Raw genomic sequence first — 26593 nt, 5'->3', positions numbered from 1 at the left:
CCGATAAAAAAAATTCTGCTGTGATGCAAGACAAGAACAGAGGTCTCTCTGTGCTTTGCTGTCAGGAAGAGAAGTATTTCCCATGGGATCATAGATTAAAGGCTGCATTTTGAGCGGAGCTTTAAAGCTCTTGAAGATCATTGGAAGCTCAGAAATTCCAAGAAGAATGGCAAGAATGATTATAGATATTATTCTGTTTCATCAAACGGTAGGACATCGCTTTCCATGTAGTCTGTCTGTAAGGGTTATTTACCTGCTGCCTTATGTTTTACTTGAGTCCAGCTTCTTAAAGAGTAAGCTGCAAATCCAAACAAGCAACACTACAAAAACTCGATTACACCAATTTTTGCAGGGTTGCTCCACATGTTTCAAAATCGGTTTCAAGATTTTTCAAACATCCAAAAGACGAACGTCAATGTAATTTTAAGTTCCACGTATGTGTGCACAGTAAAATGCCTTTACATGCCAGGAAAACTAGATATACAAAAGGCATGAACCTCATTGGTCAAATTCCAGAAATATTGCCAAATTATTGTAAGGAGGATCATGAGCACCTCAGCAAGATCTTTAATAATAACGTTGTGGGTGTTTAATTATCCAAAGTCTTACCAGTCTGAGCTGAGATGGATGACTCTAATGGGGTGCAGCGTTAGTATTTTCTTTTCTTTTTTCATTTTTATACGGGACTCAACTGCCTTAATTTGATTTTTTTTTTTAGTTTAAAACACGAAACCTTTGGAATGTCTTCTGAGTAGACACGAAATTATAAAAGTTTTTAAACCAGAAATATCTTCATAAATATCTTCAATACAGCTATCAATTAAACACAGTTATTAATTGATGAAATATTCCGATTTCGCCTGTGCTTTGTCGTGTTTCCACCTATGCCGACCTATTTAAAAAAACAAAAACAAAACCCTAAAACAAACAAAAAACAAAAAAAGAGCTGTAATTTGGGTTACTGTCCCTTTAAGAACTCAGTGGCTGGCTGCCGGAAGTGGGTCCGTCGTGTTTTCTCCCTCCGGCAGGTGTTTTAGCCTGGAAGCTTCAGCTGAGCTTCTGAATTCCGTTTGGTTTCACTGCTAAAATCTTTTTCTCTTTAATTATATTTGTAAGAAACACTACTGTTAGTTGTTCCACTTAAAATATAGAAAGCTAACCTTCTCGTTAAAGTAGGGCGTGTAACCGACAAGTCGTGATGGCTCAGGAGATAAACGGTGAGTTTATATATGTATTTTAAAAAAAAGTTTTTTAAGTACCGCTTAAATATATTCCCATGTACCAAACTGACACTTCAGCCCGGTGTTTGATATTATTTTAGAGTGTTATTCTGCTTTGAGAACACTTAGTTCTCATATTTAGGTGTATAATTTCAATGTTAGGGAGGTCTGATGGCGCTTTGTTTTGGTTCCGCTCTCCTCATGACTCTCTTCATGGCAAATTAAGAGAGTGGTTCTCAGGCAGTTCATTTAAACAGAGCAGAGGGAGGATGAGTACAGGCTAGCCTGAGGTCAGCCAGTGCCAGGGGAGAGTCAGGAGGTTTGAAATGAGGCGGCATAAGGGTGTTACCTGAGAGGTGTACCAAGCTGGGCTCTCTGCTTCAGGCTCCAGGAGGCGAGTTTTACATGTCATGTGACTCTTTCTGCACAACATGATTCCTATAAGTGCCACCTATTCCAAGGAATGGTATTTTTTTTAACTAGCATATTTTATTATATGTAACTTCAAGGTGCTTAATACAGAAAATAACAAACCTTAATGCTGTGTAGTTTTACAATGCAAGCAAAATACAGCAAAATAAAGCATAAAAAGAAGTTTAGGCTGTATTAGGGTTATATTTTCTGCTCTGAGGCACTGTTATGAAGGAGAAATGAAAGTCTAGGCAAAATGAGAACTTTTACTTTGTTATTAAACATGTTCTGACCAACTTGAAGTAGCAGTATCGTTTTCTTACAGCAGCAGAAACTATCTAACAAACACTGACGTGACTCTGTCCTCCTGTCCTGCAGCACGGGCCGTCCCTCAGCATGGACACTGAAAATGACATCTTGATGAAGGAGTCCATCAACATGATGATTGACATGATCGTGCTGTGTGCCACTTTGGCACTCTCTCTCTTCTTCTGGATCCTCTCCCTCACGATGAGCACGTTCTACGGTGAGCTGTCCGCCTGGGAATGTTTTCACTTTAAGGGTTTTCTTTTCCTTAAAACTGCCTTCAAACAGGAAGTTAATCCATTAAATCATGTGCCCCTCCATGTGCCCTGAATACCTTTCACACTAACTTTGATTTTTTTTTTTTTTCTCCTGAAGTGGGTTAAAAGCTGAACAGACCTCAGTACCATTTTTCACAGTCATGCATGGACAGAGAGAGCGTGGCAATGAGGACACGAGGCGTATGTTGAAAGACAAACTTGACAGCTGTCAGGAAGAAACTCAGTTCCTTGTATGTGTGCACATACTTGGTGAATAAAAATGAGTCAGGGTCTCTGGTCTTTCTTTTGAGCAACATTATAAGTAAAGTTTGGGTTTCGTGCTGTTACTCAAATGTTTGTGATTGAGCATTTGTTTGTGCTTCAAGCATTAGATTTTCAGAATCAGAATCAGAAACTTTATTGTCATTGTCACGAGAACAACGAAATGAAGAATGGTCCCCGATCATTGCATCATCCCTAGCAATATCAAAATATAAATAAAACAATAAAATTCAATAAATAAAATGGATAGAATACTTAAAATACTAATAAGATGTAACAGTAAAACATTCACATACGTTCCCACACACATGCTTCAGACCGTGCATAGATTAACACAAGAGTGGCGTGATGGACATTTTTTTGTAGTATTCAGATGTGTTATTGCAGTTGGATAACAGCTGTGTTTGAGTCTATTAGTCCTTGCTCTGATTGCCCTGTACCGTCTGCCTGAGGGCAACAGTTCAAACAGGGAGTGGCCAGGATGTGAGGTGTCTTTTATGATGTTTTGGGCCTTTTTAAAACAGTGGGCGTTGTGTAGAACTTCCAGTGTGGGGAGAGGGCAGCCAGTGATCTTTTGGGCGGTGTTAATGATCCCTTGGAGTGCTTTCCTCTGAGCCCCTGTGCAGCTAGTGTACCAGATGCATATGCAGTAAGTTAGAACACTCTCAATGGTGGCTCTGTAGAAGGACACCAGCAGTCTCTGTGTGATGTTATTCCTCCTGAGAATTCTCAGGAAGTACAGTCTCTGTTGGGCCTTTTTCAGCAGCTCGGAGGTGTTCACACTCCAGGAAAGGTTCTCCTCTATATTGACTCCCAGGAAGCGGAAGCTTGCCACCCTTTCTACACAGTCCCCATTTATGAATAGTGGTTGGATCTCTGCCTTTTTCCTTCTGAAGTCTATTATGAGTTCTTTGGTTTTTGAAGTGTTGAGGAGGAGGTTATTGGCCTTACACCATGACGTCAGCTGCTCCACCTCGTCTCTACGTAGACTCGTCTCCCTTGGAAATGAGCCCCACCACTGTGGTGTCATCTGCAAATTTCACAAAGATGTTGCTGTGGTGGCGAGGAGTGCAGTCGTGTGTGTAGAGAGAGTAGAGCAGTGGACTGAGCACACAGCCCTGGGGTGAGCCAGTGCTGAGACTCAGGGCTGAGGATGTGTGATGGCCAACTCTGACTCTCTGTCTACGGCCCGAGAGGAAGCTGTTGATCCACATGCAGGTGCTGTATGGAAGCCCCAGGTCTTGTAGCTTGGCCACCAGCTTCACAAATGACGAGAGATGTTACAGCATTTCCACCAAGATTTTCCTCCCCTCTTCTGCCTTCTTCTTCTCCTTCTTATACTACTTCCTCCTCCTCCTCCTCCATCTTCATCATCCTTTGTCCAATATCCTCCATCACTCCTAAGCTGTCCGTCATATCATTTCTAAGCTTCTCCTCCTGCTCACTCCCAGTGAAAATCTGAAGACCCCCACCTTGGCCTCCAGTCTTTCTCTCAGTACCACCGTCCCCACACAAAAAATCACAGTGGGTCTCACTACCATCTTGTAAATCTTCTGCACTCATCTCCACCTGCTGCACCTGCCACATTTAAATTATTTCAACAGCTTACATTATCGAAGCACATCAGCTCATTTCACGTCTCTCCGGTTTTATTTTGAAATCATCATCATCAGATAGATTTCCCTTCTACAGCTGTCCCCACTGAAATCAGTCCCTGCATGGTTTTAAATTAAGACACAGTTACTGGATTGTTACACTTTGAGTGACCTGACACTGTTGTTGGAGTTGATCACCTCCAAAGCCCACAATGAGCCAGAAAAAGCCAGAATAATATGCAGCAGCTGCAGTTTAATCAGTTATATTTAAAAAAAAAAGTGCATCTCATTTCTTTTTAATATTTAAATAAAAACTTTTTTTTATTTAAAAATAAAAACGGATCTTTACATGCTTCAGTAAATCCTTCAAACGATCAGTCGGGTGGAGAGGTGCTGATGGTAGTCTTGGTGTGTGTGTTTGTTTTCAGGCACGCTGCAGCCTGTGTCGCCGTGGCGTTGGTTGTTCTCCATCTTGGTACCCCTCACGGTGACGATGCGAGCGCTGAAGAGACGCAGTCTGGACCGATCGGGAGCGCTGGCCGGTGAGTATTTGTCATCACCTTTACCCACCTGCGTGATGTCGTTTTGGCTTCCTGGCTCGCTGCTTAGCCGTTATGAAGTCATTTCGAGTGAACATTAGAAGAGTTGTGATGTTTGGTGTGTGTCTACACTGCGTTAAGTTGCTTCATTGTGATTGGTTAATAAAGTGGTGGGTGAGCGTGTTTTGGTTAGTTTTTTTTAAAGGGGGATATTCTATGACCTTTTAAAATAAAGAGGATTCTCCAATACTTACATATTTTCCAAGAAGAGGCACATTTTAAAAAATCCAAACCATTTTTCAGTTTCAGATAACACGCCAAGCTCTTCAGGCTGCTGCTTTTGCCTGTTTTCTTGGTATTATATGACGTAAGCGATGCATTTAAAACCAAGGACTGTAATGCATTTCCAGCTCTCGCACCAGAAAACAACTAGACCTCTTACTACGAATCTGCAGATGACACACAGATCTCGTCATGTGACCCATTAAACTGAAGTCATGTTGGTCACAGAAGACTTGTTCTCATATGCTTGAGTTAAAGAGCAGAAAACTGGATTTCTGGCCACAGTCATGGACTTTAAAGATCTAAAACTCATAATCCACATTAATGTTGTCACAAAATCGCCCCATGAACGGACTCAATTCTCACATTAGACACCTTTTCATTCCTGAATCGGTACTTGTAATGTAAACCAGAGCCTGAATTCGATAAAGTTGTGAAAATATGTGTAACAGACAAGCAGAGGGAATTTTTCCACACGTCTCACGTTGCTGTCTTTAGTTTGAAATATTCAGCTTACTGCTGATATCTTCCATTTGATGTTTATTTTGTGGAATTTGTTTACAGTTCTGTGAAAAAGCATTTGCTCCCATCATTCATTCAGGATTTTCTGGTATAGAGCAGATTTCATGGCTCCATTAAGCATCCTAAAGCAGCCTCAAACCATCACACCACAACCACTACGTTTGACTGTTGGTATGATATTATTTTGATGAAATCTTGCATTAGCATCTACAGAATGCTTTCAACAAACTCTCGGGTATCATCCAGATTTTTTTTTTTCCCCAAATATGAGCCGAGCCTTTGTGTTCTTTTAGCTCAGCACTGCTTTTCTCCTCGAACTCTCCTACTGTTGCCATTTTTTGCCCAATCCCTTTCTTATTGTTGAATCACGAACTGTGACCTTGCAGTTCTTTAGATGTTGCTCTGGGTTCTTTGATGGGTCGTTGATGACCTCTTGGAGTAATTTTGGTTAGCCAATCTCTCCTGGGAAGAATCACAGAGGTTCACTAGAGTGCCAAAGCCTTAGAAATGTCTTTGTAACCCTTTCCAGACTGATTGAAATCAATGACTTTGTTTCTCAGCTGTTTCTTTAGATTCTGGCATGATGTGTTGGTTCTATTTGAGATATTTCTTCATTCAGCAGGTCAGGCAGTGAAATTGAACTTGGTAGTTAATTACAAATAATTCATGAGTTACTTTTTGACATGGGCCAGGTACGTTTGGTTGACTGTTTCCCTTAATAAATGAAATCATAATTTAAAAAGTAGATATTGAACTTGTTCAGGTTATCTTTCTCTGATATTAAAATTTGTTTGATCCAAAACATTTAAATATAACTAATATGCCAAAAAATTAAGAAATCAGGAAGGGGACAGTTACTTTTTCACAGCACTGTAAGTTTTCACATGTGAAGTGACAGTCATTAAATTCTTGAAGTTTTCCTTGAGAGTTTTGATTTTTGCTTTTTATGGATTTGACATTCAAGCAACTTAAAGAAGTCCAGACGCTTTTCTTTGCAAGCTCCTTTGAGCCACAAAAGACCTCACAATTCTGAAAACTGAGTCACGAGGCTGCTGCCTGAAGTCGAGGCAATTATGAAAAGAACTGATACTGATCTGATTTATTACACTGCTGAATGATGCCTCTGTGACGCTCAGGCGATCTACAGTATATGAAGAAGGGAGGTGATTTTTCTGCCTTCCAGGAAACGCAAAATGAAACTATCTTTATGGGGTGTTTTTTTTTGTTTTGTTTTGTTTTTTTTTTTTGTAAAGCTTGACATCTTCAGCTGGGTTTGTTCTTTTTAAACATTTGGCAACAGAACGGCACGCTCTGAATGACTGGTGAGCTTGCGCTAACATGCGTTTCTGTGCCCTCAGCCCTCCTGGTGGGGTTTGTGTTGACGATGGCAAACTATAGCTTCTTCTCCACTCTGCTGGCCTTCTTCATCACCTCCTCCAGACTGACCCGCTGGGGAGGAGCGCAGAAGAAGAAGATCGACGCCGAGTACAAAGAAGGTGAGAGACGTAAAGGCCTCACAGGTGCTGCAGAGACTGGTGGAAGCTCTGTGACACAGTGAGGAGGCGGAGCCACAGAGAGAATGAGAGATGAAAACACTTTTGATGTCTTACTCAAACTAGCAGCACAAAGCATCCGACCATTAGCTTGTGGGTGAAGTAAAGCGTCCATCAGCAGCTCCACTGACTGAAACGGAGCTGAAGCTGTGCATGCACTTGTGTTTGTAAGAAACCAAATTTAAAGCTGATAACAAACTTTGCTGCCATCCTCAACAATTCTAACAGACACACCTGTAACATGCACAGGTGTGTCTAAGCGAGGGAACAGCATTTTGTTGGTTTTTTTAGGTTTTTTTTAGTTTATTTAACAAAAAGTTAATATGTGCGTAATTACTGTGTTTAAAAAATAAATAAAAAAATTCTAACTAAATGATGCATTCTCATAAACTTACAATCAGCTCTGTGTTTTATCTTTTGAGAAGGGATCCCCTTTCCCCAAACTGAAACAAAGAGGTAACAGACATCACAGTCATCTTAATAAAATATCATCTTCTTCCTCCTCACCTTAAGCCTCGTCTCCTGAACTGAAGTCAGGGCTCTAACACACGAAAACATACGTAAAATAGCTAATTTATGTCCGATATTCTCACAATTACTTATCGTCAACAGATCAGACATGAGATGGATAAACAACAACAACAGCAGCTAGTTATAGGCTAAGATAAGTTTTCCAGCCTCTCCCAGAGTAAATAAAGGCAGATGCTTCTTACCCGGCATTCACAGCTGAGGTAAACGGTGAACTGACGTATTTCACTGTCGGGGGAAAGGGTCACTTTGCCGTCAGAGTACACTGACAGCAAATCAGGAAGTGTGTTCACAAACAACAGTAGAAACGTGCACTCCGGTCACAGCTTTTATGGAGTACAGTCTAACTTTAATACTCGGATCTCTTGTAGCTGGCCAAAATGCGTTTGTCCAGCAGCCACCATAGCTAGGATCTCTATTTAATTGGGAGGGGTTAGGAAATAGACCTCTGTTGACCATAATCTGTAATCTGCTGGCATCTAGTGGTGAAAATGTAACTTTAAATTTAATTATTTTGCATATTAAGTTTATTCATATGAAATTTAAATAAACTAATAACATATTTTACATTATTATACTAAATATGTTTATTTATTGCTTTTTTAATGGGCCAATGTGACGAGTTTGTTTTTTAAATGATCTGTGGCTGAGGAAAAAAAACGAAGCATCTGATTAGTGACTCCCCTTGACCCACCGCCTTTTACCTGGGCTGCTTAAACAGTTGTCCTGGAACAGTTTGAACTAGAAAGTGCATTTTCTGAAGAAACTGCAGTGTGAATGCTTGAATCTGAATGTATGCACTGAAATGAATTAATTGCTGAATGTTAAGTTAAAAATTCTGAATGAGCTGGAAAATACAGAAATTTTCACCTGAAAACAAAAGTGCAGAACTTTTGAAAGCTGATGTTCACACAGAAGAAGTTGGAAAAAAGCTAAACATGTTTAAAATGTAAATAATAAAAAGATGAGTAATGACAAAAGAAAATTTAGAGTCAGAAAACCTCTGAATGAATATTAAAAGTTCAAATTCTTCTAATTGAAATGAACTTAAAAGATGAACAAAAATTCTGGAGAAAATACAAACTTTAATATACAGCATAATGTTTTTCAGACATATACACATGTGTATATCATGTTTAATAGTATTACATACATCAATTTGTTTTGTATGTCATAGAAAATAACATAAAAATCTTAAGTCATATTTTACAGCTTCTTTCTGAAAAGGACTAGTAGAATAAATAAAAATAACTAAATTAAATAACTAAATAAAAAATAATAAGCAAGATATGAAATACATGAAAATTCAACTTTTAAAACCACAATCCTGAACCTTTAAATTGTGTTGGTTTCTTAGAACATGGCTGAACAGCTGTTTCTATCGGTCTACTTAATCTGTCTACACATCTTTTTATTACTCATTCTTCTTTATGTTTTAATGTAAACAGAGTCCACACAGTGGTAAAAGAGAACTGTATAGAGATTTTTGAGTAAAGTCAAAGGAAAGCGTAAGGTGGTGACACAGTTTAACACATGCAAATAATCAAATAAACACATTAGTCCTTTTTGTGAACATGGATAAATAAGTATCAATACAGCATTGTTCAGCCATGCCACTAAATGCTTTTTTACACATTGTTTTAACCTGGGCTCAGACACAAAGTCCCAAAATTAGTTAGTCCCTGACTTTGAGTTGTGGTTATGACTAATTATTATACACAAGGCTTTATCTATCTGAACTCTAAGGACACAAATATGAAAAAAAAAACCTATACTTACCAGCTGATACCCCACACTACACACTAGGTGTGCCATGTGACCTGAAACTTTGGTACAAAATCATCATAATCATTCTGTTAACACTGTTTTTTAACGCTGTTTGTGTTGCTGTTCAGCAGTTTAAAATGTTTTAGATTGGATTACATGGAATGAATTTGAATTTTCTTGGGGGGTTTTGTGTGTGTTTTGTTCTTAGCAGATTTTTTCTTCCATACTGTTGAATTCCAGTTACCACATTTCTGGTCATATGACATCCCGAGTGCCCACTTAAAAAAAATCCCCACAGTTAATTCAACATTAGAACAAAATAAAAATATCCATCCATCCATCCATTCGCTTCCGCTTATCCTTTCCAGGGTCGCGGGGGGCGCTGGAGCCTATCCCAGCTGTCATAGGGCGAAAGGCGGGGTACACCCTGGACAGGTCGCCAGTCTGTCACAGGGCCAACACACAGGGACAGACAACCATTCACACTCACATTCACTCGCACATTCACACCTAGTGACAATTTGGATTAATCAATTAACCTATCCCCACAAATAAAAAAATAAAAATATGTTAAAGAAAAAAAGGTTTGCTCTGTGATGAAATACTAAATAAGCATACATTGTACAGAGCACTAACAATGACAACAATCCTTTAGCCTGTTGATCAGAGAGAGGCAGTCATTATGTCCATTTAAAACCTGTAATCACAGAGCACATCGTTTCTGTGAAACTATAAAGTCCCATATGATCCTCATCATGTCCAGTGACTTCAGAGTGGATCCTCCCTGTCATCCGGCCAGTGTTTGATGTGTGGCAAGCAGCACAGAAGCAGGATAGCTGAGGACTTTAAAAGAAGAGCAGAAAACAGGAATATGTAGTTGTAAATGTAAATATCAGTGATACTTGTCTTGTCAAAGGGAATAAAATAATGAAAATGTTAACTTACACACTCATTTAGGGAGGATCTTGACACTGCACAGAGGAGGCACAGTCAGTCTGACAATGATGGTGATCTCCAGGGATGTTTTCCTGCAGCAACATTCCTGCCAACTGGCCATATGATCCAGAGTAGTGGGTTTGTAATGAACAGAAAGGTGTATATGTTAGGTAGTGTGCACTCAGAGCTGGTCCTAAGAAACAAACACATCCTGTAATAAACTGAATACCTGTAGTAGTGCTGCTGCAAATATGAAGCCCTTCTATCATGAGTGGTTTCAAAGAAGGTGTTTTGGAGGCTCAGTCACAGAAACTGTGCCGTCTGTTCAGTCCTGAGTGTCTCAGCTCTGAAGGGGATGGATCACAGAGGGAAACACCTGAGTACAGACATTACAATACACTCTAACACTCCTAAGGTCAAGTGAAAACACAATTTAAACACTTCACAAAGAATGAATACATGTTTTCATGGAAATTATGTCATTAACCCTTTTTGTTGTGAGTAAATCTCACCGGCTGCTTGTGGGACAAGCTAGAAGGAGGACTTATCACAGAATCTCTCCTGTGCTCCAGATGTGAAGTCTCACGCTCTGATCGTATGGCGATGAAGATGGTGATGATGAAGTTTCTCTGATCTGTGGCATTACAGTTTCTGGCTGCTATGTGCTTCACATTGTTGGATTTTACATGTGAAGCTTGGAGAAGACACAGGAGGACTGTGTCTTGCTTAAAAAAAAAAAAAGAAAAAAAAAGGAAACCTAACAGGAAAGGAAACCCCCCCCCCTCAACTCCCACCGTACCCTCCCCCCCCCCTCCCACTCAACTCCCCAACCTCACACCATCCAATGTCTATACAAATGTAGGGTATCAGCTGGTAACAGAAAGCAAGTGTAACATATGCACTACATATGTAACACTGCTGAAACATTTCTGGCCAGAAATGTGCAGTTATCAACCCAGACCCACCCTGATGATTGCACTGGCCAGAAACATGATAAAAGCTCATAAAAATTTATGTTTCATAGTAAAATTGGTCCAAAAATATAATCGTATACTTTTGAAAAAGTTTAAAGTTTATAACAAACCAAAATAATAACATTTTTGTAAATAGTATTTCAAAATAGAGGCACACATAAAGTGGCTTAACTGTCATTATTGCTGTAATTAGGTTTGTTTGTTTGTTTGTTTGTTTGTTTGTTTTTTTAAAAAGCAACCTTTAGTCATTATTGTTCTCTCAGAAACAATAAAGAAGCTGTTGAACATTTATGTGTTGTGTAGGCAATCCTCTGGTCCACCCTCCCTCCCTCCCAGCCACAGTGAGACTGGGGCAGCCTGGCAGGATGTTGAAGCCTGGCTGCAGAGAGGATATGCCTACACTATTCATTTTAAACTGCTATATTTGATTTTTCTGACATTTATAGGTTACTGTTAGTGAATTTTAGATTTTCTGTAATAAATAAAATTGTCATCTTTTACTGATATCATTACTTAATTCATGTAATTGTATTTTATGTAAACAATTCAAACATTATACTGCAATGCAGGGCGTCAACTTTTAAATATCGCTCTACTTTATGTCTGTGAAGGTTCTCAGTCATCCAGGTCATCGTAGTCAAAGGAGCTTGCAAAGAAAAGCGTCTGGACTTCTTTCTGGAGTTCAAGCATCGCTCTACTTTCTTAAGTCATTCAAAAATATAGATATTACTTACTGTATTCAAAGATCTAGATCATGAATCATCACAGGACAATACACAGTATACTGGGTCATGGTAACTATGGTAGGTCTTCATGACTCCAGAATGGAGACATCGATCTGACTGAGAAATGAAAATTAGGTCAAGCAGTGTGTTCTTCTCTGTGGTAGGGGCAGTGATGACCTGTGCGTATCCCCTAGACTCAAACAGCTCCAGGATTGGTTTGTTTGCACTGGATAAAACATTCTCATTAAAATCACCACAAACTATGATGGGATGACAGTCCATGATCTCCAATGAGTCTAATAGGCTTACCAGGTTTTTCAGGAATGGCCTCAGAGTGTAGTCTGGAGGTCTGTATACAACTGCAATCAGAGCACTGACTGGTGCTTCAACCTTTAAAGCCAGAAATTCAAGGTCAGTTACATTATGGATGTACTGTTTTTCATGCACTTGAATGTCACTTTTCACATAAACAGCAACTCCACCACCACTTCTGTTTGCCATCTGGGGAAAGTTTGTGTAGGACAGGTGTCTGTTGCGTTTGAACAAATTGTAATTTTCCAAGTGGAGACTCTCTGCGACAAAAGAGCCCCGCAGGTGTGTTTCTGTTAGGCACAAAACATCTGCTAGACACAATTCATGGTGACTTTTGATGTCATTAATGTGAGCTGGCAGTCCCTCTGTATTATGATGAACAATGGTGAAAACCTCTGACCTGCTCAGTGTTTGCCTCACGTGTAGAAGAGGCATCATGTCATCAAGGTTGGCTTGTCTCATGTTCTCAAGCGCTGCAGTGATTTCTGGGTTGGTGAATATTTTTTTCTCCTCCATATCAAGAAGATACAGTCCACTGAGAGACGTCACTCTACTAACAGCTACGTAGGCCATGCCGGGCTCAAAAATGCTCTTAAGAGAGACAACAGCTGATGTAGTTGTCATACCCTGTACCTTATGTATTGTACATGCAAAGGCCAGCTTCACTGGGAACTGTCTTCGTACCACTCCTTTCTGCTTCAGATTCTCCTCTGCTCTCTCAATGTACACCATGTCGTCTGCTGGTGTGCGGTTATTCTTTCCAGATGTCTCATTATCCATTTTAAGTCCAAGCTTGATGATGTGTTGGTCGTTTTCAGAGTGAACTACTCTAAGTAGTATTCCAAAAGCTCCATTAACCAAACCATTTTGTATGTCAATGTTTCTGGTGAGCATGACACGAGCTCCTTCTGCAACTTTCAGTGTGTCTGGTAACTCGTTTTTACCTCCTTTCAATGGTCTGTCTTGAAGTGCCATTCTGCCAGTTCTAGGATCTTTTCTATAATCATCTGCATGGATGTCAATGATATGAGTGTGGAGCAGAGCCAGTGTTGAAGAGTTGTGTGCATCCACTTCTTTATTAGTTGCAAAAATGTGCAACGCATCAGTTGGACAAAGGGCTGGTTCAGTTATGGCCTGTGACAACAAATCTCTATCTGCTTCGCAAAGCTCATCCAACTTTCCTTTCACACGAATTCTGTTCAGCATCTCTGCAAAGACAACATCATCTTTCTGACGCATAATCTCAGTCAGAGTGATCATCTGAAAATGCTCCCGCCACAGGTCGATCTCAGACGGGTCGTGCACACAGAGAGGTTTAGACTGTCGCACTGGGGGTAGCTGATAGAAGTCTCCGACAGCAATGACTGACATGCCTCCAAAGGGTCTCCGAGTCCCTTTGATCTGTTTGAGTCTTGCATCTACATATGCAAACAGATGTCTTGACACCATAGACACTTCGTCAATGACGATTATTTCAGCATTCAAAAGTTCTGATCTGACTTCATCCAGCTGATTGCCAAGTCCCTGAATGGGAGGTTTTAAGCTTCTAGGCAGCTTGAGAAGAGAATGCAGTGTTGTTCCAGAAATGTTAAAAGCTGCAGTCCCAGTGAAAGCAGTTAACAGGACAGTGGGTTTTGATATGTCAACGTCGTCTGCATATCTGGGCACTTTGCTCAGTATCTTAGATGCTTCTGAGTAGATGCATTTGATAAGATGTGATTTTCCTGTTCCAGCACCACCATTAATATAAAAGAAAAACTGCTCTGGATTTAGAGCACAGACTCTTTTAATGCACCAGTCTCTAACTGCATAAAATATGCAGGCTTGCTTCTTGTTCAGATTCTGAAACATCTGACGTAACAATGTGGGATCAATAGCAGGGGGTTCCCTGATGGCTCTGACTTCTGTTGAAGCATCAGCCTGACGGCTGTAGTCGGGCACATCTTCCTGTTCATTTTCATTGTCTCGCTCTCTTTCTTGTTCGACAAGTGGCAACCTTACGAGATCTGATTCAGGTGCCAGATTACACCATTCGTCAGTCACACCTCTGTTCTGCTCATATTCCTCAACAGCGCTCTCGATCTCCTCACTGTTTTTCTCATATTTTTCTCTGTTTCTTTTGACAATGTGTTGCACGTACTCAAGATGGTCAGTACCTGGTAGCTGTACACAGCCAGCACCATAGAAAGCCTGATAGGTTGGCAATGATGGTGTTTTCAGTTCGTGGTCTGAACGATGAGGAAGGTACAGTTTAAGCAGTCTTCCGTAATATTGCTCTGGATGTTTTTCTTGTGAGCAGCGGTGAAATCTGATGATAGCAGGCTTATTGTTTTTGCGCCTTTGCACAAACCCCATCTCATTGAGAAGGGGCAAAACATCTTTACCTTTTTTCTGTTGGCCATAGACAATCCTGCAAGTAGCAGCAAAGTCTGCCATGCACATCTCCTCATACTCTGGTGTTTCAGGTCTGGCTTTGTATTTGTCATTCAAAGATGTCATCCAAACATTGGAAGACTCAGGTGTTGTGTTGTCCAGAACTGACAGGGGACGACTCATTTTCACAGGATTATCATCAGTTGGAATGAATATTACAGCACGTGAGCATTGCTTCATGTGAAGACCACATGCACGAGCAACACACTCCTGTGCACTGATCTCTCGCTTCTTTGAATATGCCTGCATGACGGCTCTCATTTCATCGCACTCATTTACACTGTCCTTATGGGAGTTCTCAATGACAGTTTTCAGGTACTCAGATAGCCCGCCCTCTTTTTTTGATATATATTTCATTAAATAATTTGCAGCACCAAAAGCATCTAAAACAAAGCTTATGTCGATATTACTGTTCCAGGCTTCAAGCAGATGTGGATTATAGCCGTTTATCCAAGAGTCTTTTGGATCACGCTTTAGTATGATCGTACTCCTCATGTTCATTTTATTCAGGTATCTCTCATATTCTGCATGTGTCAACTTGCATCTTTCCAAGAGCTGCTCTAAACTCATGGAAGCAGTTTCAGGTTCATTCAGCAGCTGGTTCAGTGGTCTGAGCTTGTTCTTTGCCGTTTCTACTTCCAGTGCATCATCCTCACTGGGTCTTGTGATCATTGTCTCATTGCAGGGTGGTTTGGGAAAACCAAAACGGCACCCGGAGCTTAAACTCCTAAAGCACGTCTTTGTGTGGTTCTTACTGTGTTTTTGCACTTCTGTTACTTTTTTGTACAGTTCAGGTTGTTTATGTGGATCAGGCAGCTGAGCTGTGATGTATTTGTTTATAAAATCAAGAACAGTTTGCTCATCATCCTCCTCAAACACAGGAGCACCTTCTACCCACAGGAGGCAGTGTATGTGTGGGCTTCCTCTGTGCTGAAACTCAACTCTGTAAAAGTAGTCAATGACTTTGCCAAGTGGCTCTGCGGGAGATAAGAGTAAATCTCTGAATAATGCTTCAACTCTCTTGTCAAACATGCGCATTGTTGTGACAGGATTGCTTCTCAGGATGTCACACTTTGCTGACCAGTCGAGTCCTTCAAAATTCACTTGTTCACCTTGCTGCCTTGTTATTGCCTCGATCACTTCAGGCCAGCGCATTTCAGCAGCTGAAAATGTGCAAAAGAACGTGGGAGTTCCCAACTGTCTGATCATGGCAAAAAGATCTCTTGTTGTTTTCTCCCAATAGGCTGGGGTTCCTCTCAGAGGCTGCATGAATCTCACTGCATCTTTATTTCGCACCAGTTTCTCCACCTCATGTTTATCTTGTAACATGCCTGAGGTTATTTTTCTACCATCTCTGGTCAGAGGCTTTGCCTTCCTTAACTGTACTGTCATGCTGGATGTAGCCAAGTGTATTTCAGTCACAAACTGTGCAAAGAATAAATAGTTTGTGTCTTTGGCAAAACGATCATCAATGCAGAAAAGTCTTGATTTGAAATACCCACTGGGGGATACTTTGATCAGCCTTCTTTCATCAAGTGTGTTTTGGCCTGTAGGAAACTGCACAGGGAAGGCCATGGCCTCCAGTTTAGGTGTTTTGAAAAAACTTATTGGATTGTTTCTCTCTGCAGGAGCAACAGAGTAGATTCCTTCACTGAAACATAATATCTCCTCAGCCACATCAGGGGGCTGCAAACAGGACTCGAGTGCAAAACCACCATTAGTCAGTCCATCTGCTTGCTCTGAATCATCTCTCATCTGTTCATGCGATTGTTCACCATCACAGGGTAACATGTCAATGTCCTGTTCATTTATATTTTGTGCTTCACTCAGTGCATTTTTCTCACAGCTGTCAATTTCCATTAAATCAGCCTCATCATAATCGTCCTCATTCATGTTTTCATCATCATCATCATCATCATCTTCATCAGGAAGTGTTGGATCACACAGCTCAGCATCATCTCTGATGCTCACATCCTTATACTGTGGATGAATCTGCTTGAGTTTATGCAGTGCTTGCACAAGTTTAGACCAGCTTACAGTCTGAAACAGCTGATGACCTTTGTAAGACAAGCGTCTCTTCAGTTTTACTCTGATCACCTGAGAATTAATTCTCAATCGAGGTAGTGTTTCAACAGTTTCCTGTACCTCTGATGGGACACAGACCACATTTCCTCTAATTGCTCTTTGTCTGCCTTTGGGAAGAGGAATGATCTTGGCAAATGGTATGCACTTGGCTATGAGATGTCTCTCCAGTATGTTGAGATCAGAAAGTTCAGCTGGAATATCAGCAAGATCCAACTTATTGGCAACAGCAAGTGCTGGCATGGATCCATTTTTAAGATGATCGTGGCAGGTGTGACATATCCACTCTCTCTTTCTCTCATCAGGCACTTTGCACTGCTCATTTCTGCAGTTTTCATCACAAACATGAACAAACTTTCCTGTCAAACATGTTGCAACTACATGTGGGTTTTTGACATACTTTGACCTTGTGCAGGGTCGCACTTGGTTTGGAAATGAAGCCTTGAAGCATACAGTACATGGGTATGATGGTCCAGCTTTGATTTGTGATTTGAACACAGATATGGCCTCGTTGATCACACTGTTGTCACTCTCTTGGGTTTGTCTGTTCACCCATCTGTATTTCCTTTTTATTTTCATTGCACATCTCATGTTGTGCATAATCCTGAATGCAAGATTACTTTGATACCTGTCTCGCATTAGTTGTTTCATTAGTTGTCTGTGTCTTACTCTGAATGCATTGTCACGTGCATAACGCTGAGTCACTCGAGATCTCTGTCTCTCTCTGAATTCAGGGTTTTCTTGATACCTTTTAGTCATATAGTTTTTTTGTTTTTGTCTAAATTCAGCATTGTCACAGTAGCGTCTTTTAATATATTGTTGTTGTTTCTTTCTAACTGTAGCATTCTCAGAAAAACGTTTTTTAACATATTGTTTTTGTTTCTTTCTGAATTCATCATTTTCACAGTAACGTCTTCTAATATATTGCTGTTGTTTCTGTCTGAATTCATCATTTTCACAGTAACGTCTTTTCATATACTGTTGTTGTTTTTGTCTAACTTCAGGATTGTTTTTATATGTCTCGCTTGTGCAAGATTTTTTCTTTTCTTTGTAATCTTTATTTGAAGCATACTTTTGTCGTTCTTTCCTTTTTTGGTTTTCTTTTCTCTGATTTCTGGGTTTCTCTGATGCCATTAATCTTCTTTTCCTTTTTTGCCTTTGTTGTTTATTAACTTTTTTCACTTTTTGTAAAACTATATCAGAAAGGTCACAGGCAGCAACATTTGTTATGGCAGCATTTGATTGACATGAAAAAGCATCACTTGATGGAAGGAAACTTAATTCACTGCATAGTTCTTCAGTTGGTATATTAGGAGGTTCATTCTGATCTTCATATGATGTGAACTGAGTCACGTGGACTTCTTTTTGTTTCACCAGTGGCGTACAAATGGACATTTGACAAAAGATATTTTCAGTCGGATCAGTGGTTGTGTTTCTCCTTGGAGTAGAGGGGTTTGCTTCATCAACAGTTGTATCAGAGTGAGTAGGTGCCACAGTAGTGGCAGCTGTTGGTCTGCAGACTGTGTCTGTGATAGTATCACTCAGGTGGACTGTGCTCATACTGTAGAACTGCACAGGCTTCAGTTCATAGTTACAAGAGGGTGATATCTCCATCATTTCATAAGAATCTTGGAGCCTCTTAATCATGTCACTGAGGAGTGTGAATTTCAGCATCACAGCTGTACCACGATTACGTGACTGTAGTAGTAGAGGAAGACCACTGGGTGTTCTGGGGTGTGGGTCAAAGAAACCATATTTGCCTGATGTGGATCTGAACACTGCGATACACAATCCACTCATAATCAGTAAGGCATACTGCACATCTGACAACAGGCAGCTCAGTCCTGCTTCTAAGCTCAGAAAGGTATCTACTGCCTCCTCTGGAGGTTCTTCAAATGTCCCATACCGGGAAGGCTGTGTCATGTTGACATGATACATAGACCTGCGAGCATCAACTTTGTCTGGCAGCTCATCGGTTGCCAAATGAATATTTTTAGGAAATCTTTTCTTGGCCTCTTTGTACATCACATCACCTTTATCCAAGACCAGATTAAGGTCAGCTGTAGTCATGTTTTCATTCTCATGAAGGAAAGCAAGAAATGTGAGTGAGTTACATGTGCACTGCTTGTTTCTGGAGTCTCCATATTTAGGATGAGCCTGGCTGCGAGATGCACAGACATGTATAACAGAGGGCTGGTTTTCAAGGTTCAGTCTTTCTGCATGAGATGGTCCTGCCACATCACTGTGACAGCCTCTTTTCAAAAAATCAGCATAACCCACCTGTGGGTCACATGACACCTCATGTTGTTCATTAAATTCATGCTGCAGTCCACTCTTTACAGCATCAGCATAAGATACCTGTTGTACATGTGCAGGAACATGTTGACCTGCCTGTTTGACACTGTCAGAATTGGTCTTTGTAGACACACTGTCTTCTGCAGAGCTCTGAGGAAAATCAAACTCAGCTTGTTCACATGTTGGTACACTGTGAAACTCATGAAACTTTTTCCAGCGTTGTTTTGCAGCTTGTGACTTTTTCTGCTTCCTTGGCATTTTCACACACCTGCAAGTGTTTCTTAGTCTTTAGAAAATATGTTCACAAGAGTGGCACACACCAGGAGATGTTGTCTTTGTTTTTATATTTCAGTTTTTATTTGTCTTAAACAGATGTCTTTCGTTTGACAGTTTGTTCTTCAGTTGAGAGAATATTATGCACTCTCTTTATTGGCTTGGCACAACTTAGCAGCAAGCCAAGAGTGAAAAACAGGTAGAGAGAAAATTTAGAAGAGAGAACAGGCAGAGCAGGAGAGACACGGCTGGGAAATCACAATCAAACCGTGAATTAGTTTTCTTTGTTTGTTCAGTTTGTTCTCAGGTAGAGGCAATATATGCACTCTTTATTGCTTTAATGGCTTGGCGTTTTTCAGCAGCAAGCCAAGAGTGAAAAACAGGTAGAGAGAAAATTTAGCAGTGAGAACAGACAGAGCAGGAGAGACACGGCTTTAAATCAAACCGCAGATTTTTCTTTGTTTGTTCAGTTTGTTCATAGGTTGAGGCAAAATATGCACTCTTTATTGCTTTGTTGGCTTGGCGTTTTTCAGCAGCAAGCCAAGAGTGAAAAACAGGTAGAGAGAAAATTTAGCAGAGAGAACAGACAGAGCAGGAGAGACACGGCTTTAAATCAAACCGCAATAAGATTCTTGGTTTGGCAAAATTTCTCACAAACCACAGAGTGAAATACAGATGGAAAGAAGGCAGAGACAACAGGTGGAGCAGGACAGAGGATAGAGGGGTTGGGGGGTTGGGATGTGAGAGAGAAGACTGGAGATCTGGTCCTTGTTCTTCTTCTGCACACTGTGAACAAAAAACAAGAAAAAAATTATTTTATTAAAATTATATCACATGGTAATTGTATGAACTAATTGTGACTACTGAAAAAGGACAAAACAAATATTCAAGCTAAACTGTTGTCGGCTGCCATGTGCAAAAAGTTGCATAATTGGGCACTTTTTAAAAGAATAAATATTTAATTAAATTCAGCAATAATATTTTTAAATACAAATATGATTGAGTGAATCATTAATTAATCACATGTAGTGTGACTACAAAAATGTACGAAAAAAATATTTTAGCCCAATTGTTAAGCTGCACTTATGTGTATTTATTATAAAATTGTGTTTAAAAGGTCTAGCACAAAGTTTGAACCCATCACTTTACATCTTATATTAGTCAGATTATTTTATTATTTTGGTCTACTTCTCTTACAGTATGTGCACACCTACCAGGCAAAGCACAGTGTCAGTCAGGTTCCTGAAAGTGTAACACGAGAAATAATACGTTAGTTGTCTGTACAGTGTTATCAGACTAACAGAAATACAAAGCCCACACGACATGATACACTGAACTTATAGTCAGCAGGGTAATTATAGAGTAATATAGCACACCAACTGATACAGCAGCCATTTTACAATTCAAACTAATTAACTGAAGTATTGCCACTTATGTAAGGCTACTGTTAGACTGTTACTAGCCTTAGCATTGCTGTTAGCGCTAGCATTCCGGCTAGCATTAGCACTTCAGTTAGTGTTAGCAATGCAGCTAGCGTTAGCATTGCAGCTAGCGTTAGCAATGCTACTAGCGCTAGCACTCTTACTGTTAAAACTGAGCCACAATGGCAATAATAAAGCTCATTTCTTACTTTTGTCTCACTGACCGGCAAGAAATATCACAGGAATATTATTTTTGTCAGTTAACAAGTGCTAAGGCTAGTGTTAGCACTATAGCTAGCGTTAGCATTGTTGCTAGCATTAGCATTGTTGCTAGCATTAGCATCGAAGCTAGCGTTAGCACTGCTGCTAACAGCAAAACATCATAAACGTATATAAATGATAGCGAAGGTTATTCTTTTTTCTTTCTTCTTTGAATTCTTTTTAACTCTGTTGGACTTGATATGTGAGTTTAAATGTCAAACATGTATTTTTTCCATCATAAAAATAAAACACTGCAGTACTGAGTGTACTGTACTTACCACAGCAGAGAGCGAAGCGGAATGACGACAGTTGGTCCAGTGATAGGTTAAAAACAGATGAGGCGTTCAGGTGGTGCTTGGAAATTTGACCATCAGTTTGAACAGCAATAATGAGTATATACATGTCTGTGTGTTGGTCTCTGTGTGTGACAGACATAGAGAGATAGAGGGAAAAAATACACTATACTAGTGTACAAATTGGTACTTTTTGCCCAAGTATAAGCGAATGAGTGACATACAGAAAAACAGGGCAACTGGCATTAAATGAGCAAATAAAAAGTATTAAATCTTGAACTGTTTTGTGGGTTTTATTTTAAGACTACTTTGAGTGTATTCGTGGGGAGATAAACTATACAGACTATAAACAGAAACATTAAATGTGATTAGATTAGTTAAACGTTAGTTAAAAGGTGGGGAAATTAACTACAGACCAATAGATGCTGAGAGCTTTAATTATCCAGTCAGAAAGGATGATTTTGAAGTCATCAACTGACTCCAACTGCCCAGATCTGAAAAACCTTTGTGCCAATCACAATGCTCTACTTAGTTGGCATATACTAACTAGTGACAAACTATTAATCTGTGGCAAAACCCTGTCAAATCTGTCTTATTGTACTATTGAAAAAGTTAATCTTACTACAATCTAACATTTTTAGGTTTAACCTTGGCAGAGTGAGAGAGAGCTCGTTAAGCAGGCAGGTGTGAGCCTGGTTGCTATAGTAACTGCACCCAATGGCTCCATACACACGACACAGACATGCGCCTCACTTTTGCTGCTTAAAATGAACAGAAAAGTCAGGCCGAAACAAATTCTTCCCAAATGAAAAGTACATGTCGTGTTGACAAAATTCTTTCACCGTGAGCGACAGCAATGTCTAGTCTACTGAATTCTCAGTTTTCATGTCTGTGGAGTTTATTATATGGACGTGGTGACAGTGGAAAGACACCATGCTCTTCTGATTTTCAAACGAACCTTCTGAGCCATTTTAACATTAGAGTCTATGGAAGAGTTGGAGGGAGGAGGCTGTGCATTGGTGACATTTATGAAAGAACCATAACACCTAGTACAATAGTAAACACATTGGATGAAAGAGGACAGCCATGGCTACGTTTTGAGGGTAAAATCATACCTGTAGAGCAAACGCTGTGGACACAGCAGCAGTTTTAAAAAAGATTTTAAGATTAATTTTTTTGCTCCTCTCACTCTAGCAGTTGAGCTGCCTCACTCTAGCCCCAACATTCCGTCCCATACACACCCATTATAAACTCTGAAACGGGTGAAAAAACATCATGAAACTTAAACTGGAACTGAAGACAAAGCATAATAGATATTGAAAAGATAAATACAAGTTGAATAGTTGAATGTCTTGTCTTCGTTTTAAAGTTTGAATGGTGGCTCTATGTCAATGTATGTGGAAGTAGTAAGAGTTTAAAAATGAGTAAGTTGAATGAGGATTTGAAGGGTATCCCCATTGAAATACATGGGAAATTTTTGTTGAATAAAGTTGAATAAAATTAAAAATATAAATGTTAAAAATGAGAAAAATAGAAGCAATCATGTCCAAAAGAATAGGAATCTAATGGTGTTTGAATGGTTTTTCTAAGTTGAACGGTTTTGAAGGAGTAGGCTTTCAAAAAACGTACGGAATAGATAATAAAATATAAGAATAAAGATTAGAAGAACAATACTGTGAATGCTTTTCAAGCATTCACACTAATTAAATGTGAATTACTTGTTTTTAGGAGGTCAGAGGAATTGGGTTCAGGTTTTCTGCAATGGAGGTGTTCCCACTGAGCTGGCGCTGCTCTACATGATCGAGGTAAACTGAGAAGCACAGGAAATAAGCTGCTCTGTGTGAGTGTAATGTTAGTAAAGTTATTCATTTCCTGCTCGTGCTTCAGGTGGGTCCAGGTGAGATCCCCATCGATTTCAATAAGCAGTACTCTGCCTCCTGGATGTGCCTCTCCCTACTGGGCGCGCTCGCATGCAGTACCGGGGACACCTGGGCATCTGAGGTGGGGCCAGTCCTCAGCCTATCAAAGCCGAGACTCATAACCACTTGGAAGGAAGTCCCCACAGGTGAGGAGCCAGTAAGAGGGTGGAGTAATGATGTGAATGTTCCACTTTGTGTTAAAGAGGGGAAAAGTCCCACAGCACAGTTCAGATCAGACTGGGTTTTTTTAAAGTTGTGAAGCTCAGGACTCCTGAGAATTGACTCTTTTCCATGAAGCCAAACACACAGATTAGATTTTCACAACCGTTCATCAGGACGAGGAGGCGTGATTGTGAGCTTCATTAATAATGTGACTTGTCACATTGATTTATCTGAAGAGAGTCCACAGATGAACACTTCTTTTCATGCTGTGTGGCATCTCATTAAAAGGCTGTAGGTACAGAAGATCAGCAGTAAACAAAACATGAAATCATTTTTTTAGATTTCAGTTGACCTAATCATGCATCCTTTTGCGCTGAAAATCATTTTTAGATAAGTTGCCTCATTTTTCTGGGGCTTTTTTTCCCTGCAGGAACAAACGGAGGCGTTACTCCCATAGGATTGGTTGCCAGCTTCCTCGGTGGGGCAGCAGTGGGTGTGGCTTACTTTGTGACGCAGTTGCTAACAGTCAGCGACCTCCACCTGGCCGACCCCCAGTGGCCGATCGTCGTGTACGGCGGCGTGGCCGGCCTGCTCGGGTCCATGCTGGACTCTTTCCTGGGGGCGCACATGCAGTACTCAGGTGGGTTTGAGCCAGATCTCATGTGAATGTTGTTAAGTGTTTGCATACGTAGAGAAACTTCCTGATCTGCCACACAGCCTCGGATTCTGTCTCGCAAACCCAGATGTGTCAGACAGATTCAGATGTCGCGTTCATACTTTGACCCTTTAAAATGTTGTTTGACATCATTTACTGACTGAATCTCAATCCGGGCTCACATTTCAATATGAAATGTAATCAGATTACAACCAGCCTCTTTTAAAAATGCCCTTAAAATCCATTTAGTTCCATTTCAGCCTCATCTTCACTCAATTGTTCCAATAATCTCCAAGATCCAGCTGCAACAGATGTTTTTCATCAGTGTGATCAGTTACAACATGATCAATGATTGATCAGTGTCTGAAGCTTTACACAGATCAGTTTGATTTAAACACCAATTCTCAGCAACGTACAGCAAATGTTTGCAGTCTGACTGCTGAGTTACAGAGATGAGATTAAAGTTCAGTTTGAGCTGATTATAAATCAGATGTAAGGATTTTTCCTTTCCGCCGTTGCCAAAGTGCCTGCTCATATGGTGTCGTCTGATTGTTGGGTTTTTACCTCACAATGTGAAGCTCCTCGATGATTTGCTGCTGTAAAAAATAAGATTGAACTGAATCTGATGCTGAAGCTTGACGTTCATACGGAGATCAGAGGAAGCAGGAGAACAGTGAGTGGCTTCCTTTTAGAGTATTAAACATGCCCAGTTAGAGTGAAGTTCTGCAGTTTCTTTCCCTATAATAGTGAAGTTGAACCATTGAACTCAGCGGCCCTCAGAGATCAAGCAGCTTTTACTTCAAATCCCAGCTCATGGAGTTCAAACTTATTTCACTAAAAATTAAACAGAATTAAAACATAGCTTCAGAGGGGCTCTCCTAAACCTCAGTCCCTGTTTAGCTTGACTGAAACAAGTAAACCGCATCTGCAGACTAATAAAAAATTTAAAAAAAAAAAAAGAAAAGAAAGAGTTTAATTTTTTGGTAACGTTTTCTGCAGCTGGGATTTCCTTTCGTGCAGTGACATGCAGAGATTTTCTGACTTTTCTCCTGTGTCCCCTCAGGCTTTGACGCGAGCATCGGGAAGGTGGTGAGCTACAGCTCCGCCACCACCCAGTGGATCTGCGGGAAACCCATCTTAGACAACAACGCAGTCAACCTGTTCTCCTCTGTCCTCATCGCGCTCATCCTGCCGGGGCTGGCCTGGGGTGCGTGGCCTCGATAGACTGACACTAAAAAGCACAGTTCACAGTTGTCTGCCTGTTTTATGACCTGCTGGCTGCCTGAATTAGTGTTATTCAAACATTGACTAAACATCTGAGACCAACATCTTTTTTTTTTTTTTTTTTTTTTTTTTAAACAAAACAAAAAAAGACAGGTTTTAATAACTGAGCCACACCTGCACCATCAGCTGCACCCACACCATCAGCTCAAAGCCACTGTGTTTTTAAACATGACATGTTCAGGAGGCCATGGATGTATTAAACTTCACTGCCAACCCCTCAGTCTGGATGTGACTGATTTGTTTTAGATGAGATGACGTTTCTGCCATTTAGTGAAAAAAATAAAATAAAATCAGGAAATGAAACTGGTGTAATTTTGACGTAAACAAAGAAAACTGGCAGCAGGGTGGAAGGTTGGTGACGGTGTCTGCAGAGCTGTGATTAGATGAATATGAACACAGCAGCAGAGGGAAGATGGAGCATTAAGGTTAAACTGCTCTCAAAAGTTCAGGTTGAGGATCCGCGGTGGGCGGAGACATGAGGGTACGTTTGAGGAGGCAAGGTCGGTCGTTAATATGCAGCCGTGTAAAAGTTCAGTCGAAGAAGAGAAAATGTGGAGGAGTCCACGGATCATTTTCAGAGGTATTACTGTTTTTATTTCAGTGTCTGAGAGAGAAGGCACTAAACCAAACCGGGAGAGTGACATTGACTATGAACAGGTGAGAGAGAGAGAGACGTCAGGATTAAATTAATATATATATATAAAGTTTACAGAACAGCAGGTGCGCGCGCGTGCACGCACGCGCACACACACACACACACACACACACACACACACACACACACACACACACACACACAGCTTATTATCTACACGAGTCCTGATTGGTCACACGGAGCTCGCTGCAGAGCGCCCTGTTTCACAGCAGGATATGTTAATGTCCAGCAACAAAACAAAAACCCTCAGAAACTCAAAGAGCCGACATCAAGTCCTTCCTCCTGCAGATACATGTTCGATTATTTCTGCAGCTTTTTTCTGTAAGTAAAAAGCAAAAACACTGTATCCCACTCTGCCATCATCGAGACCTCTAAATTAACTCAAAATACAAGCTTATTCAAAGTTTACTAAATAATAACAACTTGACCTTTTTTCCCCTCTCTGAAAATATATGATAGACTCGCCAACAGTGGAGGAAAGTGTATTGTAGCAAAGCTATAATTACTTTAACTCAAAATTTGACATTTCTCAGACTTTTCAGACCCAAAAAACCCCAAGAAGCCCCAAAATTTGGTGATTAAAGAGCTCAATAACTTGATGTAGTCTGGAAAACAGTTTTAAGTTGTTTGAAAATAAAAAAACATTCTGAG

General features: G+C 40.3%; 1 protein-coding gene across 1 annotated transcript; it reads left to right on the top strand.

The window, feature by feature from the left end:
- The first annotated feature begins 1033 nt into the window (after positions 1–1033).
- On the top strand, positions 1034–25324 carry tmem19 (transmembrane protein 19). The gene is made up of 8 exons (XM_085376129.1): positions 1034–1217; positions 2010–2157; positions 4500–4613; positions 6773–6910; positions 22996–23072; positions 23155–23332; positions 23779–23988; positions 25067–25324. The coding sequence occupies exons 2-8, from the start codon at positions 2028–2030 to the stop codon at positions 25225–25227; spliced, it is 1008 nt and encodes a 335-aa protein (XP_085232255.1). The 5' UTR covers positions 1034–1217; positions 2010–2027; the 3' UTR covers positions 25228–25324.
- The last annotated feature ends 1269 nt before the right edge of the window (positions 25325–26593 follow it).

The sequence above is a fragment of the Diplotaxodon limnothrissa genome, linkage group LG17, assembly GCF_057381915.1.
Source record: "Diplotaxodon limnothrissa isolate DT_005_m linkage group LG17, D_limnothrissa_male_GT1.1, whole genome shotgun sequence".
Taxonomy (NCBI): Eukaryota; Metazoa; Chordata; class Actinopteri; order Cichliformes; family Cichlidae; genus Diplotaxodon; species Diplotaxodon limnothrissa.
Note: the sequence above shows the minus strand (reverse complement) of the source record. Positions and strands in the feature narration are given on the sequence as shown.

Bases quoted from the DNA above. Each gene is read 5' to 3' on its own strand.
- tmem19 (XM_085376129.1), top strand. From the start codon at position 2,028: ATGGACACTGAAAATGACATCTTGATGAAGGAGTCCATCAACATGATG. The intron at 4,614-6,772 runs GTGAGTATTTGT...CTGTGCCCTCAG, and splicing joins CCGATCGGGAGCGCTGGCCG to CCCTCCTGGTGGGGTTTGTG. The intron at 23,073-23,154 runs GTAAACTGAGAA...CTCGTGCTTCAG, and splicing joins CGCTGCTCTACATGATCGAG to GTGGGTCCAGGTGAGATCCC.